General features: G+C 35.8%; 1 protein-coding gene across 4 annotated transcripts in view; it reads right to left on the reverse strand.

Annotated features, from left to right (window-relative positions):
* Positions 1-19,303, reverse strand: part of Rabgap1l (RAB GTPase activating protein 1 like) — a 460,833-nt gene that overhangs the window by 207,545 nt on the left and 233,985 nt on the right. For all 4 annotated transcript variants that reach the window (XM_070034430.1, XM_070034428.1, XM_070034429.1 and 1 more), the window contains one exon: positions 8,010-8,123. In XM_070034430.1, the coding sequence (XP_069890531.1) occupies positions 8,010-8,123 (114 nt within the window). The remainder of the gene's footprint in view (positions 1-8,009; positions 8,124-19,303) is intronic.

A 19,303-nucleotide genomic window follows, 5' to 3' on the forward strand; every position in this document is an offset into this window, starting at 1 on the left:
AGTCATTTTCTTTGCTGCATTTTAGTATTCAATTTCACAAAAATATTTTATCGTTGTGTGGCTCAAATGGTACAGTGGCTGCACTGGGCCATGAGTTGAACTCTATGACCATCAAAATGTATTTTATACCCCCTGCGTTTATGATGCTGATACTATTTGATGCTATTTGACTTTTTTTGGGGGGGGAGGGGTCCGGTCGTGTGGCCTGAACTCTGGGCCTGGGCACTGTCCCTCAGCTCTTCGGCTCAAGGCTAGCGCTCTACCACTTGAGCCACAGCACCACTTCTGGCTTTTTTCTTTTTGCTTATGTGGTGCTGAGGAATTGAACCCAGGGCCTCAGGCATGCAAGGCAAGCGCCCTACCACTGAGCCACCTTCCCAGCCCTTGATGCTATTTGAATAGCAGCCCTAGCACAGAAAAAAATCCTAAGTCAAAATAGCCAAAAAATTCATTTAAAAAATACTATCACCTCAAAGAAATTCTTCTTTATAATAATAAACACCCTATCCAGAAAACAATATAAACTACATGATTGTATTTCATCATTTTAAAATCTCATATCTCATTTGCATTCTTCAAAATTATAAAACAGCTTCATTATTACCATTAAAGAGAAGCTGAAATGCTCTAGATTTTATAATAGATCCAGTCTTGTTTGGGTAAAAATATTTTATAAACAGGAACTAAGTTTGTTTTTGTCTTCCTGCAAACCATTATACTTTCAAATTATTAACCTGAACAAAGGTATTGATCTCTCTGTAATATGCTTAATCACCCCCATTAAATTCACAGCAGTAACCTCTTTTTCAAAAATGACTTGTGCTAATCAGAAAATCATTAAAAATTGTGCATAAATCAAACTGCATACCAGAAATCACTTTAATCTATATTGTTGCAAATATTTTGGCTGATTACTATGACTGAGTCTTAACATGGAGATGTATATTTAAAGTGAATGACTTCAGAGGCAGCATTTGATACAAACAGACCCAAATATAACAAAAAGGCAAATTAAGAGTCTCCAACTCAGAGTTTAATGACCTTTGTATTGATAGCTACAGCTACTACTTGATATAGGGCTTAACTTTTTTTTTTTTTTTTCAGTCATGGAGCTTGAACTCTGGGCTTGGGCACTGTCCCTGCACTCTTCAGATCAAGGCAAGTGCTCTACCGCTTGAACCACAGCACCACTTCCAGTTTTCTAGTGGTTCATTAGAGATAAGAGTCTCACGGACTTTCCTGCCTGGGCTGGCTTTGAATTGTGATCCTCAGATCTCAGCCTCCTGAGTAGCTGGATTACAAGCATGGGCCACCGGCACCCGGTCGAGGGCTTAACTCTTAAATACTGTATTTGTCTGTAATGTCTTTGAAGAAAAAAACATCTAAGCAATATTTTGGAATTACAGAAATTAGAACTGGTCAGAAATCAGTCTTATGAGTTCCCACATCTTTATTGAGGAGGAAATCTAAAATGTGATTGTTTTTCCAAAGTGTTATATTTGCTACTCTCCAAAATCTGCTTCTACTTGGTGGTAGACTCAAAAATTAGAACCAGGGAGGTTCCTCAAAAGATTCCACATAGAGCTCCCCTATGACCCAGCAATCCCACTTTTGGGCATTTACCCAAATGATCACAAACAAAGCCATACTAAAGCTACAAGCACAACTATGTTTATCACAGCATTATTTACCATAGCTAAGATGCCCCTCAGTAGATGAATGGATTAAGAAAATATGGTATATTTATACAATGGAATTCTATGCCTTCATCAGAAAGAATGACATTTATTAGGAAATGAAAGACTTGGAAAAATTTATAGTAAGTGAAGCCAGGCCCAAAGAAACACAGGTCCCATGGTTTCCCTTATTTGCAATAACTAGTATAAGTCTAGGACAAACAGAAAAGGTCAAAATCTATGTACATATGACCATATAAGATGATGTTAAGTGAAATGAACCCCAAGATAGGGACACAAATGGTTTTTTCTTCATTGCTATTGTTTTTTATTTTTTTAATTGTGAAAATACCGTACAGAGGGGTTACAATTACATGGGCAAGATAATGAATACATTTATCAAGCATTGTTGATTGCTATTGTTTTTAACGTACTTAAAATGTACTGTGATTTTTTTTATGTTTCTCTTGTATGTTTTTCCCCCAAGGTATAACCACTGTTTTCACTGTATTTGATGTTGGTGGCCTGTATCTTGCATATACATTTTTCTAATTTGGAGAAGGGAAAGAAAATAACAAAATGCTGAAATAAGGAAACAGCTTGAACCATTGTAATGAGATATTCAAGACACTATGTTGAAAACAAACTTTACAACTTGGTGGAAAGGCGGGGTGGGGGGTGTAGAGGGGAGGTTTGGGAGGTGGAGGAAGAGAGAAGGGATGGTAAGGGAAAAACAAAGGAGGAAGTAACAATGCTCAATAGGAAATGTACTCATTACCTTACTCATGTAACTGTAACCCCTCTGTACAGTATTTTTACAATAAAAATATAATAAATAAAAATAATATAAATATAAATAATATAAATAAAAAACATAAAAAATCAGAACTAGGTCTCTAGCCCAGTCCTTTCAACTGTGCCAGCCTGTCTCACAATTTAAAATATATTTTACACAGCACATAAATTAGAAAAGTGCTAAAGAGAAGAGATGGTATAATATTTTTCCTTCTCTGAATGATCCTCTCAAAATATATTGACCTACCTAATAAGAAAGATATTGAGCGAAAAGAGAAGGACTGTATGTTTTGATTAGTAGAAAACGTTCACCTATTAATTTTTGCCTATGAATTTTATTAGTATATTTTCATTTCAACTCTTCCCATATAAATTTATGTCAACAGAAGAAGCTTTGAATTATTTCAATTTCCTCCCAACTCTGAAAAGGATATTAAGAGGTGAAACTGAAATTGACAGGGCCATTAAAACTTGACAGTAAGTTTTTAACAGTGTTACTCTAATCTGACAGTTCATATCATTTTTCATTTCACCACAGCCACAGAAAACTTTTCACCTACAAAGTCAGATAGTTGCATCCTTGAAACCCAGGTTGGTTTCAAAACTTACTGTAATTGAAATTCTTCTATCAGTTTCTGCTTGATTTGAAAGCACAATATATTCTATCTTTACCATAGGTTCTACTGATAAAAAAAATTATCAAAAAATGAGGAAATATATGTGAAAGCAAAATATATGTGAAAGCACTGTCTAAATATAAAATTATTACAATAGATGGGAGGGACTATATGGTTTAAAAAGGTTTGTAATTGTGTTTCTGGTTTAACATATGTAATTTTTTTTTTTTTTGGGTCGGTCGTGGAGCTTGAACTCTGGGCCTGACATATGTAATTCTTAATGTAAACCATTAGATGCATTTCCTTTAAAATCAGAAACAAGACAAAAAAATGTCTTACCATTGCTTCACTTTCACACTATACTTGAATTTGTGGTCAGTGTGATAAGACAAGAAAAGAATAAGGTTTGGGGGAAGACCGGGGAGGGTGGGGAGATGGGAAGGAATGGTAAGGGGAAATAAAGGAGGAGGCAACAGTGCTTAATAAGAAATGTACTCATGACCTTGCCCATGTAATTGTAACCCCTCTGTATGGTATTTTCACAATAAATAAAGAATAAGGTTTGGTAAAGAAAAGGAAGGACCACCCTTATTTATAGACTTTAGGACAAAGTGGTGGATATAAGACCAAAGTATTATTAGTATTTATTTGGTTCTGTTTAGTAATTCCAGCAATTCACACTGGATCCAAAATCAATGGAAAGTGGCTACAGAATCTTGAGAAAAATATTTAATCCTATATTTCTTAAAATTATAAAATTCTATTTGTGAATCATATAAACAACAACTAATGTTTTCTGGTCTAATCACCAATCTAAGTTAGTATAATAGAAAGAGAAATCATTAAGTATAAATGGTAGAATCCTAGAAAATTTTGGTTTCTCCAACATTTTCCGATATTGAGAGAGAAGGAAAGAAAGTGAGAGAGAGATCTGCTGACCTATATTATCAAAGACTATAGTATAATTATTTTATGTATAAAAATAATATATAAATGTATTGAAGATCAAATTCAGGCTTTGTGTATGCTAGGAAAACACTCTTCCATTAAGCTACATAGCTAGCAACTCTAAAATAATGAAGTAATTTAATTCTATATATTCTTTACTCAGAAAGAGTAAAGTTGAGGTCTAAAATTCTAAAATCCTAAATTAGGTCATGAGGATTGTAGTTTAATACTATCCCAGGCAAAGGAATTTTCAAAACCCTGTCTTAAAAGAAAAACCTGGGTGTAGTGAACAGTGTGTCACTTGGTTGTGGCATGAAGTCTAAATAAGAGGTCTGCAGTCTAGGCTGCCCTGGGCAAAAAACAAGACTTATTCTTAAAAATATCCATGTCAGCCAGGCACTGGTGACTCATGCCTGTAATCCTAAATCAGCCTCAGCAGGAATGTCTGTAAGACTTTTCTCCAATTAACTGCCCAAAAGCCAGAAGTCAAGCTGTGACTCAAGTGGCAAAGCACTAACTAGTCTTGAATGAAAAAGATAAGAAACAGCATCCAGACTCTGAGTTCAAGCTTAAGTATCAACATGGGTATGCATGGGTGCACATGCATGCACACATGTGCACACAGACTAAAAAGGACTAGAGCTGAGTCTGAAGGGGTAGAGCATCTGCCTAACAAGGAGGAAGTCCTGATTTCAAACCATAGACCCTGCAAGAACAATATTTTGTTCTAATACTGTAAGCTAGATTCATCTATATAAACTTAGAAACAATCAGTTTCCTTATGATTTTTCATATAATCCAGAAGTTGAGTTCACTTTGAATTAAAAAATGGTAGAAAAAATCTTAATATAACTTTTCCCTTTAATGAGCATATATACTTATATGCTTGTAACCTTCTTTGTAATGTTCCACATTGTTGGTTTTTTTGTATTGTGGACTATTGGGGAATTGAACTCACAGCTTCATACTTATTAGACAAGTGTCTACTATTTGAACCATGCCCCCAGTAACTAAACTTTTTTAGCTTGATTTTTCCAACAGGGTTTCATACTTTTTCCTAAGCCAGCCTCAGACTGAGATCTTCCTGTCTGCTACCTCCTAGGTAGATGGGACTAAAGATATAAACCACCATTCCTGGTTTTGCTTTTTTTTTTTTTTTTGGTCAGTATTGGGCTTGAACTCTGGGTCTGGACGCTCTCCCTCAGCTCTTCAGCTCAAGGCAAGCACTCTACCACTTGAACCACAGCACCACTTCCAGTTTTCTAGTGGTTTATTGGAGATAAGATTGTTTCTAACACATTTATAAGATTATTTCTTTGTTGCTTTGTATGTCCCTCCTTCACAGTATAACCCCTGCTTTCACTGTATTTGATGTCGGTATAATTTGTGTAGGGGAAGGGGAAAAACAAATCCTTTAAATAGGGATACAGGTGGATCCACTGCAACATTGAGGTGTACAAGTCGTTATGTCGAAAACGAACTTTACAATTTTTGGGGGTGGGGGGCAGGGGGAGGATGGGAAGGGATGGGAAGGGGAAACAAAGGAGGAGGCTACAATGCTTGATAAGAAATGTACTCATTATCTTGCCCATGTAATTGTAACTCCGGTGTACAGTATATTCACAATTAAAAAAAAAATAAAATTAAAAAAAGAGTCTCACGGACTTTCCTGCCCAGGCTGGCTTTGAACCACGATCCTCAGATCTCAGCCTCCTGAGTAGCTAGGATGACAGGTGTGAGCCACTAACACCCAGCCTCGTTTTGCATTTTTTAAAAAACTCAATGATATATCATCTTCCAGAGACTGCTTTATGCTCAGATTTTAAGTTATTGATGTGTTTCTACATCTAAATAATATAAACATGTACTGAAGATCAAATTCAGGCTTTGTGCATGCTAGAAGGGCCCTCTGCCAATAAGTTACATAGCCAGCACCTCTAAAATAGATTTCCAATCCGTTATCTATTTATAATACTCAAAACCTATTAGATTATAAAACAAGAAGCAAGGGGAGGAAGTGGGAAGAGGGCAAGACTGCCACCTTAAAAGAAGCATTTTAATGAAAGATGTGCCATTTGCAAAATTAAACAACTGTACTTTGTTAGCATATGTAGGCGAGTGCTTTTACGGGTGTTTTAATTTTTAAACAGTAAATATAAAATGAAATAGATTTTTGAGCATACTTCAGACTATCTACTGGCACATTTTTACTACTCCTTAAAAAAGGCTAAACTTGAGTCAGGAGCTTATGCCTCAGGCTTGTAATCCTTACTAGTCAGGAGGCTCAGATTCAGAAAATCTTGATTTGAAGCCAGCCTAGAGGAGAAAAGTCTGTGAGACTCAATCTCAAAAAGTAGGGCTTCTAGACACAGGTGGCCCAAGAATCCTTGTTACTCAGGAAGCTGACCTCAGGGTCACAGTTTAAAGCCAGATGGGGCAGGAAAGTCTGTGAGTCTCTTTTTAAATTCACTAACAAAAAGCCGAAGGTATAGCTGTGGTTCAAATGTTTGAGGCACTAGCCTTGAGTAAAAACGCTCAGGGACAGGACCTAAGTCCAGATTTCAAGACTTTAAGACTGGCACACACACATACCCAAAAAAGTGGTAAAGGCACTGGGAAGGTAGCTCAGTGGTAGAGTAGTTGCCTTGCATGTCTGAGGCCCTGGGTTCGATTCCTCAGCACCACATAAGCAAAAAGAAAAAAAAGCCGGAAGTGGTGCTGTGGCTCAAGTGGTAGAGCACTAGCCTTGAGCTGAAGAGCTCAGGGACAGCGCCCAGGCCCAGAGTTCAGGCCCCACGACCAGAAATTTAAAAAAAAAAAAAGTGGTAGAGTACCAGCTGAGTAAGTAAGCTCAAAGCCCTGACTTCAAACCCTGGTATAGAAAATAAAAAAACAAAAAGGTTACTTTGAATAATTATTTAAATAAGTCAATAATTTAATAAATATAAATAAAAAAGATTTTATTGGCTATTTGGGTACTGATCACCTAAGATAAAGCAGCAAATAATCGTACTGTTTGCTTTCTCTACATTATGATAGAATGTTTGTATGGTTCATTATTTATTAACAATCTCTTCTAGAATTGTAAGAACAGAATGAGCATTCATCCCTACATTACTGATCTAACTTTTTGAGAAGCTAATAACTTGTTGGCTAGTCTTTTGACAGTTGACAGAATCTTTTGTATCTAAAAAAGTATTGCAAATCAAGAAGCAATTTTTTTTCTAGGAGTACTAATAACCTGAGAGAAGATTCAAAATAACATGAAAACTGCACAAAGATATATCAAGTGACACAAATCAGAGTATATGGACAGTATCAGAGAACCTGCTGGTATTCAACAGCAGGCCCCACAAGGATTTGAACACATGCCTCTTGTCCAAAAACTAAGATAAATGCCACATTATCTTTACATAAGATCCATCATCTGGGACTCCTCAACATTTGCAACCTGGCCTGAGAGGACCTTATTGTCTTCTTCTGTTAGCAGGAGAGCAAACTTAGGCTACAGTATGTCATGCCTCCTTTGAAAAAGTCAGAAAAGCCAGACACCAGTGGCTGATGCTTGTAATCCTAGCTACTTGGGAGGCTGAGATCTGAGGATCACAGTTCAAAACCAGTCCAGGCAGGACAGTCCATGAGACTCTTATCTCCAAAAAACCACCAGAAAACTGTAAGTGACACTGTGGCTCAAGTGGTAGAGCACCAGCTTTGAGCTGAAGAGCTCAGGGACAGCACCAGGCCTATAGTTCAATCCCCACAACCAACAACAACAACAACAAAACAGAAAAAGAAAACGGGCAGAAAAAAGGCCACAAGGCAGGCTCTGATAGTACATGTGCAAGACAAAAATACAGAATAGCTCTAGAAAGACATGAAGACAGCAAGAAAACCTAAAAACTTTTAAGATGTGTTCCAAAAATATAGCACTTACTATAAAATCAGCTAGAAAAAGTGAGGCTGAGGCTACTACCTTGCAGATCTTGTAGAGTGATTCCTGACCATCTCCACCAGTATCTTTGAAGTAATCATGTGCAGGAAATGTCCGGTGAATATCTCGAGTAATAACACTCTCCTGGGCTGAGTCCTAAAAGAAAAAGCAAATTTGACTTAGTTATCAATGTAAACTTTCTTTTCAATTATGAAAAATAACAGTTCTACACTGTAATAATTTCAAGCAGTACAAAAATATATAACTGAAAAAAAAAACTTCCCTTCTAATCCAGACTCACAGACTACTCCCCAGGGATAAGTGCCATCAATAAATTTTATGACCTCACAGCAAAGATATATGTGTATATATCTATGTTTACATAAAAGGGAAAGGAGGGAGGAAATTTATTTATACAAATTTCCATCGAAACAAACTCTCTGACCCTTTCAATTAATAAACTTATAGCATATTTCTTTACTAAATCATACAAATTATTTTATTCTCTTTAGAAGTGGTTATGAAAAAGAATGACATAATCTGAATATAAACATATCAAGATTTATTTAATATTCTATTGATCATATCTTTTACATTTTATTCTCTTTAAACAGTAACATAAGGAACATTTTTATACATATGTCTTCCAAATATGTTCAAGAATAGATTCCTGCAAGCAAAACTACAAGGACATGATGAACATATGCATTTTCAAGTTTTGATAAAAATTTTCTAGTTGTCACACCAAAATATACTTTAATATACTTTATAAACCTTATTAATTTTGGAAATATAAGTGAACAACTCAGACCAAAACTATTTAAATAGTAAAAAGATACTGGGTATGGTGACTCACACTTGTAACCCTAGCTACTCAGGAGGTTAGCAAGACCCTTATCTCAATCAATAAAAGCTGAACACAATGATACAATCTTGTCATCATAACTATAGGAAAAGAATAACAAAGGATTGTGGTCCAGACTGGCCAGGGCATAAAAATATGCCCTACTTGAGAGGTAACTAAAGCAAAAAAAGCTCAAGCATTAGAGTGATTGACTGCTTACGCAAGCACAAGCCCTTTAATTCAAACTTCATTATTCACTCCTCCAAAAAGAATAAAAATACTATCTTCTCTGCCCCTCCTTCCAACTAGGTTAATTATCCAGTCTACAAAACAGAAAGCTATAAGCTACTTTATTAATGTGACATATACTTTAAACATAAATTCTGAGGTCTTTCTAAGACAGATTCAAGAACCAAAGTCTCAAAGTTAAGTTATAAACCTTATTAAAATGATTAATTATTCACTTGATTTAATTTTATTCCTGGAAATGTTTGTTTTATTTGTATCTAAATGCTAAGAAAATAGGATAGAACTACTTTGAGCCACTCTGAAGATGGAAATATTTTGTTCAATTCATTGAAGCATCAAAGACTACTAATTGCAAATTAAAAGTATTGTTCAATGTCTTGCTTCTGTTCAAACTGAACAAATTCCAACTTATAGGCTCAAATGAAGAAAGAAGGATGTTTAATATATGAGTTACTTTAGTGAGTGCTGCTTTCTTTTCTCTTTGCAGCTAAGTATACAAGAAGAAGCAGGCAGCTGACTAGCACTCAGTTAAGCCAATACCTTCTCTTGCTGCTTTTTTCATTTGATTCTTACTTCATGCTGGGTGATAATTAGATCTTATATCATGCAGAGGAAGAAAGGAAGCAAACTGAAAAGTTCTAAATAATCTAGCAAATATAGAATATATAAATCAGTTTAGGAGAAATTCTGATGGTTTGTAACAATAGAATACTAATGCTGAACAACAAGGGAGCATTCAACAATTTTTAAATACCTTAAGTAATAGATACAGAAAAAATTTGTCAAGGTAAATACATTTTGATAAAGAAAATTTGGGTTTGAGGGTTGTCTAAAGCATTCCATACTGTATCAATCCTGTACTGCATACATTCCACAAATATGTGAGTCAAAAAATCACCAATCAGAAGTGACTCTGTGACTCAAGCACAAAAAGGCTCAGAGACAGCATTCAGACCTTAAATTCAAGCCCCAGCCAGGAACTGGTGGCTCAAGCCTGTAACCTAGCTACTCAGGAGGCTGAGATCTGAGGATCGTGGTTCAAAGCCAGCCCGGGCAGGAAAGTCCATGAAACCAGAAAACCGGAAGTGGCGCTGTAGCTCAAGTGGTAGAGCACTAGCCTTGAGCTGAAGAGCTGAGGGACAGCGCTCAGGCCCAGAGTTCAAGCCCCATGACCGACCAAAAAAAAAAAAAAAAATTCAAAACCCATACCAGACCAAAAAAAAAAAAAAAAATCACCAAACTACTATTTCTCTTTTTTCTAAAGGACAAAGCAATAGTCTCTTCAAAATAATTCCTTTCTCTTCAGAATTATTCTGATTATATTGATCAATTTTTAGAAAAAATAAAATGAACACAAAGGACAAAAACAAGTCTAACAAATCACCATCTAAATATCTATAAGGAGCTTCCTATGAAAAATACTTATTTGGGGCTCAGCTTGGTGACACAATCCTGTAATCCCACTTACTCTGGAGGCAAAAAGCAAAAGACACCTGTCTGAGACTAGCCTAGGCAAAAGCACTAGACCCTATCTGAAAGGAAACCCTGAGATTAATCCTCAATCCTACTAAAAAGTGTGTGTGTGTGTGTGTGCGTGCGTGCATGCGTGCGTGTGTGTGTGCGCGCGCGCGTGCGTGCGTGCATGCGTGTGTGTGTGTGTGTGTGTGTGTGTGTGTGTGTGTGTGTGTGTGCGCGCGCGCGCCTTTCCCAGAACAATCAAAACTGAGAAAACTGATAGGTTTTCTGAGAACCCTCCCATAAGTAAGACTTCCCTAAGTCTTGGCAGTTCTCTCCATAATGAGAAGAGACAGTTATTCCTTCCTGGGCATCTCTTTCGTTAATGTCCAGTATGAAAACTTAACCTGTAAATTACTTCTTAGTAGTTAGATGTCTCATTCTGCTCCTCAGAGCTCAATACAGTGGTTGAATGCTTTGTAGCCATGCAAACTCACTGGGTCAATTTACCATTTTTCATTTAATATCTACAGGATATCAGACTATTAAATTTTGTTAAACATCAGTTTCCTTATTTTTAAAATGGAATTTCAAATGAATAGCCTTATTAGAATAAAATAATGTGTATAAATTGTTCAGTACATTGCCTAGTATAAACTGAATACTCATTATTTCACTGTTCAAATTTTTTGTTAAATTAACATTTCAGACATTTTGTAGTACTTAAAATATACAAGTATAATACAGCTGGGGCACTGGTAGCTCACACTTGTAATCCTAGCTACTCAGGAATGTGAGATCTGAGGACTGCAGTTGGAAACCAGCCCACAGGCAGGAAAGTTCATGATATTCTCATCTCTAACTAATCACCAAAGAAATCCAGAAGTGTCTCAAGTGGTAGAGCACTACCCTTGAACAAAACAAAACAAAATAGCTCAGATACAGGGCCCAGGCCCTAACTGAGAAAAAAAGAATAATTGTTTTTCTTTTCTTTTCTTTTTGTAATTGCTATCATAAAGGTGATGTACAGAAGGGCAGAGAGGTTATAGTTACATAAGTCAGGTAAAGAGTACATTTCTTTTTGGACAATATGTAATTATTTTCTTTGTGTATTAGAAACATTATGATTATTTAGCCAATTATGCTAGATTCTGTGGAATCACGATGTACATATGTATGTACGCGCACACACACACACACACAGACACACACACACACACACACACACACACACTCCCTGTTCTCAATTACCAATTGTGGTTCTTATATGTCCTAAACTATCGTTGCTTCTAATATAAGTAAAAGTGAGAAATTACTTGAATAAAGTACTATTTTTATCAACTTATCAGGCTCTGACTCCAGATTTTCACATTCCCTATACCCCACAGAGAAAAGATCTGCACAAATATACTCAGAAGGCGGATGAAAAGAACAAGGGAAGATAGCTACTACATTTGCCAGAGCACACATTTCCATCATTACTTTAGAATTTAGCTTCTAAGGATCAGAGAAGAGCTGAAGATGAGGTTATGAAAAAGTCAAATGCCACTGTCACAGCTGCATATCTGCATCACTATCAAGAATGTAACTTCCAGGCAAAGTCCTTGAGATCAAACTTTCTCCTGCCATAGCAAGTTCAGTCATACTCAACAGCTACCTTTAGACAATAAAGTAATGAAAATCTGTAACACAGATTGAAAAGTTGAATTTTTTCCCACATAATCTGGAACCTAATACCATGTAGAAACAAAGTCACAATTCTCTTAAATTTCTAAAACAATTCATAAAACTAAACCTTCCTTGAAAAAAATGACTATAATCTCTAGTGGACAAAATCCATGGTCCAACAGAGGATATAATTGATTTGCTGCTGTTCAGTTTTAAATCAACTCTAAAAGGTATGCTAAGGAGCTCAATTGTCTTTTTTTCATTTTATATTTCAAGCTAGCTGTCAAGAGTATCACAGGAGTTATTCCAGCACAACTATGACATGTTTGTAATTCTCTTAATTCCTACTAGAAGAGAATCATCAGTGACTTTGCTTGTAGTGAAAAAGAAATGAATGCAACATTCAAGTGTCAACAAGTATTAGGAAGACAGATTTGGAAGACCATAGCCTGTTATTTTTATGAAACAATTTCTGGGATGTCAGAAAGGAGAAAGGTATTTTGGTGAGAATTACTATTTTACTATGTGACCTTAGCTACAGCAGAAGTACAAAATATTCTGACAAATGAACACCTTGTCTCTACCTTGACATATTTTTAAATGTGTAACAGTACCTTTTCTTATTAATCTTTATCTTCAGACCCACAAAGCATAAGCTGAATTTTAACTTTTAACTACCACAAACAATTCAACTTTGTAAATATCATGCCAACTGTTAAAGTCATGGAAATGCCAATGTAGATCTTCGGTAGACACAGAAAACAGATAAATGATTCAAACCTAAACTTTTTTTTCAACCTTAGAATATGCCTTCTCTTCTTACTCCATGGGGATCTTCCTTTAGTTCTATGTTGGATGATAAAACATCACAAACTGGTATGCTTACATGCCCCTGAAAGCAGATGGGCTTGCAGTGGTGGGTCTCAGTCGTCCACCTTGATGTTTGCCAAACGTCCAGAAAGCCACAGATGAAAGGAGAAAATTTTAAAGTTTATTCTAGTTTCAAATGTACTACTAAAATTATGACAGAGAAAGCGTAATAAAAAATGGATCACTGCCAAACTTCATTACTTGAATATAAGAATTCTTAACATAGGTTATACGGAGACACATAAATAAACCTCAAATAAATCATATTATGTACAGTTGCTTCCCAGGAACTGTGCACACTTGCTGCCAAATGTCCCAGAATCAAAGCTTAACACAGAGGTCTTATTCTGTCTTTAAGTGAAGCCACATTCTGTCTCTATGTGAAAAGACATCTTGAGAGAAGGGGCAACAATGGTAAGCATTAGGCAGGAAAAGAGTGGAGGTGGTGTATTTACAGGCTAGTCAACATTCATACCTTGGTCCTGAAGTAGTACTGGGAGAGGACTGGAAGGAAGCACATGATTAGATGTAAACATTTCTTTGGTACTAGAAGACTAGGAAGCACTGCAGAGTATGGAATAGCCTGGATTTCCCAGAGATCTCATTGAAACTAGGTCAAATTCCGTAAGATGAATATTTGGGGGTTATTTTTAGACTATCTACCTAGTAAATTCACTTATGCCATATTTAAATATGCTTCATTTTTACGAGTGCTGCTCAGAACTCACATCAATAGTCAATAAACTATTAGGAGTGGCTTATCTTGTTTGAGCTTTTGAGCTTAGCTTACCTTGTTCAACATGATGATCCCAAGTTCCATTCATCATTTTCTTCAAAATGATATAACTTTGCTTTTCTTTATGATGGAGTAATATTCCAAGTATGTATATATGTATGGATTTCTCAATGCTTGCTTTTATTTCCTGATCTATTAGAGCCCTGTTTATCATTGCCTATGCCTACATCTCCAAATGTTTCCCTGATGTCTTCTTGTAATAGTTTCAAGTCTTATATTCATATTTTTATTTATTTTGAACTGATTTTTATACAGAGTAAGAAACAGGGGTCTAGGGGCTGGGAAGGTGGCCTTACATGCATGAGGCCCTGGGTTCAATTCCTCAGCATCACATAAGCAAAAAGAAAAAAAAAAGCCAGAAGTGGCGCTGTGGCTCAAGTGGTAGAGTGCTAGCCTTGAGCTGAAGAGCTGAGGGACAGCACCCAGGCCCAGAGTTCAGGCCCCACGACTGGAACCCCCCCCCCCCAAAAAAAAGAAACAGGGGTCTGGTTTCAGCCTTCTATATGTGGATTCCACAGCACCATTTAGGATTCTGTATCTTCTCTCACACATGTTTTTGGGACATTTGTTAAGAATCAGATGACTATAAATATATGGGCTTATTCCTGGGGTCACCATTTTTTTTTTTTAGTACTTAATGAGAATTAGGCTCTATTATAGAAGTAGAGGCAAAGGTCTCTACCCCTATGGATACCCCTATAGTATACTTTAGTTAAAGTGGCGAGGATATTAAATAAATAATTATTCAATGTTGGTTGGATAGTATACTCTAGTTAAAGTGGAGAGGACATTAAATAAATAATTTTTCAATGTTGGTTGGCTAAAATGACAGTTAGGTTAAGGGTGGTATTTTATATAGGGTGGTTTTGCTTCTCTAGATAAATATATAAATATTTAAAGAATAATAATTTAGTCAGGATATAGGTGTACAAAGGCCCTGGAATGGCAATATATGTGTGTGTGTGTGTGTGTGTGTGTGTGTGTGTGTGTGTGTATATATATATATATATATATATATATATATATATATATATATCCTCTATGTTGTTCTCTTGTAGTATTCACATCTATTTACAACATGATCCTGTTAATTACAAATAGAAAAACAAATCCTCATTGTATTCCATCTGAATCACATCCTATATGCAGAGTTGCACTGTTCTTTAAGCTTCAGAGCTTTTGTGTAATTTCTTCTGCCTAGATGGCCCTATTTTCCACATTTTGCCCTACTGAAATTCTGTTCACACATTAAGGCTCAGCAGCCTTTTACCATAGTGCTTTCCTAGTGATCTCAGGTAAAAATATTTTTTCTTTATTCTCCAATAATATCAAGTTATATATATGTATATGTATGTATGTATGTATAAAACTTATTACACATTGCCTTGAACTAAGGCATATTTTACCACCACCAACTAAAGGAATACCTCTTGCCTAGTAGAGATGGACTCTTATAGTAACCTATATGTAAAGGGGTTTGAATAATTATTTTTTGAATAAATGGTTATATGAAAGAATAACAGTGAAGTGAGACAGAAAGGCAGAAAAAGAAGCAAGGGAAGGAGGGAGGGAGGAACTAAGGATGTAGCTCATTGGTAGAATGTATAGGATGTGCAAGGAATGGGTTTGATCACCAACACTATAAAAACAAATGAAGAATTTATATTAGTGCTTCAGTAGAAGATGGGACATGCCCATCTGATCAAAGAATGAAAGCTAGGATGGGTAATTTTTCCTTTGCTGAGCTTATATCTACTCCCATGAAATACCTCAAACTGTATCCCAAAGAAGAGAGTTTACAAAAACCACCATAAGGCAGAAAGTTGTCTGATGAGACCTCTATCATAGCCAATGTCATGATTCACATTATTTTCCCTCACAAGAACAAATGGCCTTATTGTTTAAAATCCTACTTTGTCAGTAAATAACTACTTCACTTGGATACAACTTTGGAGCAAGTTAGCATTGTGAATGTCCTGATATACTGGAAAGAAGTATAAGATCAAAGAAGCCTTTTCACAGATTTATAACATGAACATTCTGTTCAAACTTACATTTAACTCAGCTTAAGCCAAAACCATTTATAAAGATGGTAAATGGTTACAATTGATACATGTAACCAATAAAAACAACTATGTTCCAAGGTAATATTTTCTAAATGTCAATTAAGGCTATAATATTGTGGCAAGATCATAATGCAAGTGATGGATCCCTCAGACAAAAATGAGATAGTGTAAACCAGAAAGCTTCAACCAATGCAGTGAAATCTGAATGCCAAAGGGAGAGCCTGAGTGATGGCTGATTTTGATTCTTAGAAAAGAACATAGGTGGAGCACTATGAATTGGAGGAATAATAAAGAAGAAAACCTCTGTTTCTGGCACTATAGCAAGGTCTGCAGCCACAGCATGTTAGGGAGAAAATGGAAAGGGTATACAGTAAGAGGAGTAAAAGAGTGCTGTGCCTCTAAACTTCGAACAGCTATTTCAACACTCCTAACGCACTGCTACCTATAAAGAAAATCAGGAAACTTGGTCACAAGGAAAATGTAGGAAAAAAATGACATCAAGAGGAAGCACAACAGTATTTCACGAGCAGAAGAATTCTTGTTAACTTATTATTCTGTTTTACTGATTCAACTTTAAGAATCAGTCCTTATGAGGAATATATATTCATTTCACTATGTTCAACTATTGTGTGGACGTTGTCATATAGTTTTATAATTCTGTAAGGATTAAAATCTCTGTGATTTGCTCAAGCTTTAGGGTTGTCAAATAAAATGTTGCACAGGTAATACATTTCTATTAGCTAAATTTGGAAATCCTGTCCACATTACTAATATTATGGTCTTGCAAAAAACAGTAAACTCATCAGTATTTTCATACACATTTTAAATCTTGTTCTAGTTGCTTTCACATATTTTTGTCTGAAAGGTACCATATTTGATGTTAAATGAATTAACAGTTGACTTCTAAATAAGCTGTATTAAATTTACCTAATAAAATGAACAAGCACTAGTTAAAAGCCACAGATAAGTGCTGTAAGTAGACTCAGAAAGATATGATCTAAAAGTCTAGGAGGAAATTGAGGGCATCTCGATATCAATGGACAGACAGCATCATTAGTAAGAAAACCAAGCCTGTGAGGCACAGGAAAACTGAATTGATGAGCTGAAAAACAAGATCAAATTAAGATATAGCATACTGGTCTGAGGTCCCCTAAGACAGGAGGCAAGGAACAAAGATTCTTCTCAGTGAATAAGCAGCTAAAAACATTTACTACATCAACACTTCAATGTAATCAACTGTCAAAAACAGATCAAATAGCATCAGATGTTTTTATTTGCCAAAAATACCTTCAAGATTAGCATAATGACATAAAACTACATCTGAGACCTCTGAATTGTACTGTGTCTTATTAAAGGACAGTTTATTTTTCTGGTATGTATATTATACATATGTGAAGAAGTATAAGGCATCACTTGAAAGTCTTAGAGGATGTGAGGGGCTTGGCGACAAGCAACTCATGTACAATTCAGAAAAAAAAGCATAAATTGTATATTTTCAACAATTATTTCAATTAAAAATAAATTCATGTTAGCATCTACACTTAAATATTCTTAATTATTTGTCTTAATGGTTTAAAATTTTTATTGTAATTTTACAAACTAGCAAGCACTACATGATCTGATTATAATGATGGATATTTGAACAAATTAATAGTCTTTTTAAGTTATAAATTACTCAATTAAAACTACTGTATACAGTCAAAGAGAAAATTTGCAAGTAAAATAGAAGTTTATTACACTAACAGAAACTATTCTATTCAAGAAAGATTCCTTTAAAGTTGAGGCATGACTCAAAATTCAGCCTCTTTTAGTAGGTGAAGGGTCTTAAAATCAGAAAATTGACTGTATTTAAAATGTATGCTACCAGGTGCCAGTGGCTCATGCCTGCAATCCTAGCTACTCAGGAGGCTGAGATCTGAGATCTCGGTTTATTTTTTATTTTTTTTAAATTTAATTTAATTTTATTTGTGAACATACTGTACAGAGGGGTTACAATTACATGGGCAGGATAATGCGTACATTTCTTACCAAGCATTGCACCCTCCTCCTTTGGTTTACCCTTCACATCCCTTCCCAGCCTCCCCCCTCCCCCCCAATCCCAATCCTTCTCCTTCCCCCCCTCCCCCCCCCCCACCGACGTTGTAAAGCTCGTTTTGGACATGACAACTTGTACTTCTCATTGTTGCAACAGGTCCACCTGTATCCTTAAACAACTGGTTTTTCCCCATCTCCTCCACAAGTTATACTGACATCAAATATAGTGAAAGCAGGGGTTATACTGTGGGGGAGGGACATACAAAGCAACAAAGAGATAATCTTATAAATGCGTTAGAAAACACATGCATGAAAGAAAAAAAACATTAAAATACATATCTAAGAGTTCATTTTCCTGACCTTACATTATCTGACCTTTTCCGCTTGACTCATACATATACTAGGTATTGCAAATAAGGGAAACCATGGGACCTATGTTTCTTTGGGCCTGGCTTACTTCACTTAATATAATTTTTTCCAAGTTTTTCCATTTCCTAACAAATGGGGCAATGTCATTCTTTCTGATGGAGGCATAGAATTCCATTGTGTATATATACCACATTTTCTTGATGAGATCTCGGTTTAAAGTCAGCCCTGGCAGGAAAGTCTGTGAGATTCTTATTTCCAATAAACCACCAGAAAACTGGAGGTGGCTCTGTGGCTCAAGTGGTAGAGTGCTAGCCTTGAGCTAAAGAGCTGAGGGACAGCAACCCAGGCCCAAGAGTTCAAGTCCCATGGCTGACAAAAGAAAAATGTAGACTAATAAGTGACTTTTTATATAGAATTAGTGCTACATAAAGGGAAACGTAATACAAGCCATACATAATTTAATTTTCCCTATAAATTTTGTTTTTGAGACAGACTCTCCCTATGTGTCTCATGATGGCTTTAAATGCATATTATTCCTTCCTTAGTCTCCCCTAAATGCTAATTACAGATATGCATTATCACATCTGGCCAAAATTAATTTTAATAACATTTTATTTAACACAATGTATCTGAAATGTCTGCTATCCCTGTAATCATCACTAAAACCTCTTATTCTGTAATCTCTTTCTCATAATGTTTTGAAATATAGTATAAAAATTGTTAGACCACTTATTAATTCAGACTTGCCTTATTTTAAGTGCTTGAGAGTAGTAGCTACTTATACTGGACAGTAAAATTCTAGCTTTTAACGAAGAAGTGACATCCTATGCTTTCAGTCCTTTTGTCATAAATTTTGTACTTGAAGTGATACAAAACAAAGTCTTTCAATTACAGGAGCAAAAGTAGGCAAGAGGAAAGAACAGAAATGAAGTGGGTTTTTTTTGTTTTTGGGGTTTTTTTTTGTCAGTCATGGGCCTGAACTCTG

Source organism: Dipodomys merriami, unplaced genomic scaffold (genome assembly GCF_024711535.1).
Source record: "Dipodomys merriami isolate MVZ:Mamm:240054 unplaced genomic scaffold, mDipMer1.0.p SCAF_24, whole genome shotgun sequence".
Taxonomy (NCBI): domain Eukaryota; kingdom Metazoa; phylum Chordata; class Mammalia; order Rodentia; family Heteromyidae; genus Dipodomys; species Dipodomys merriami.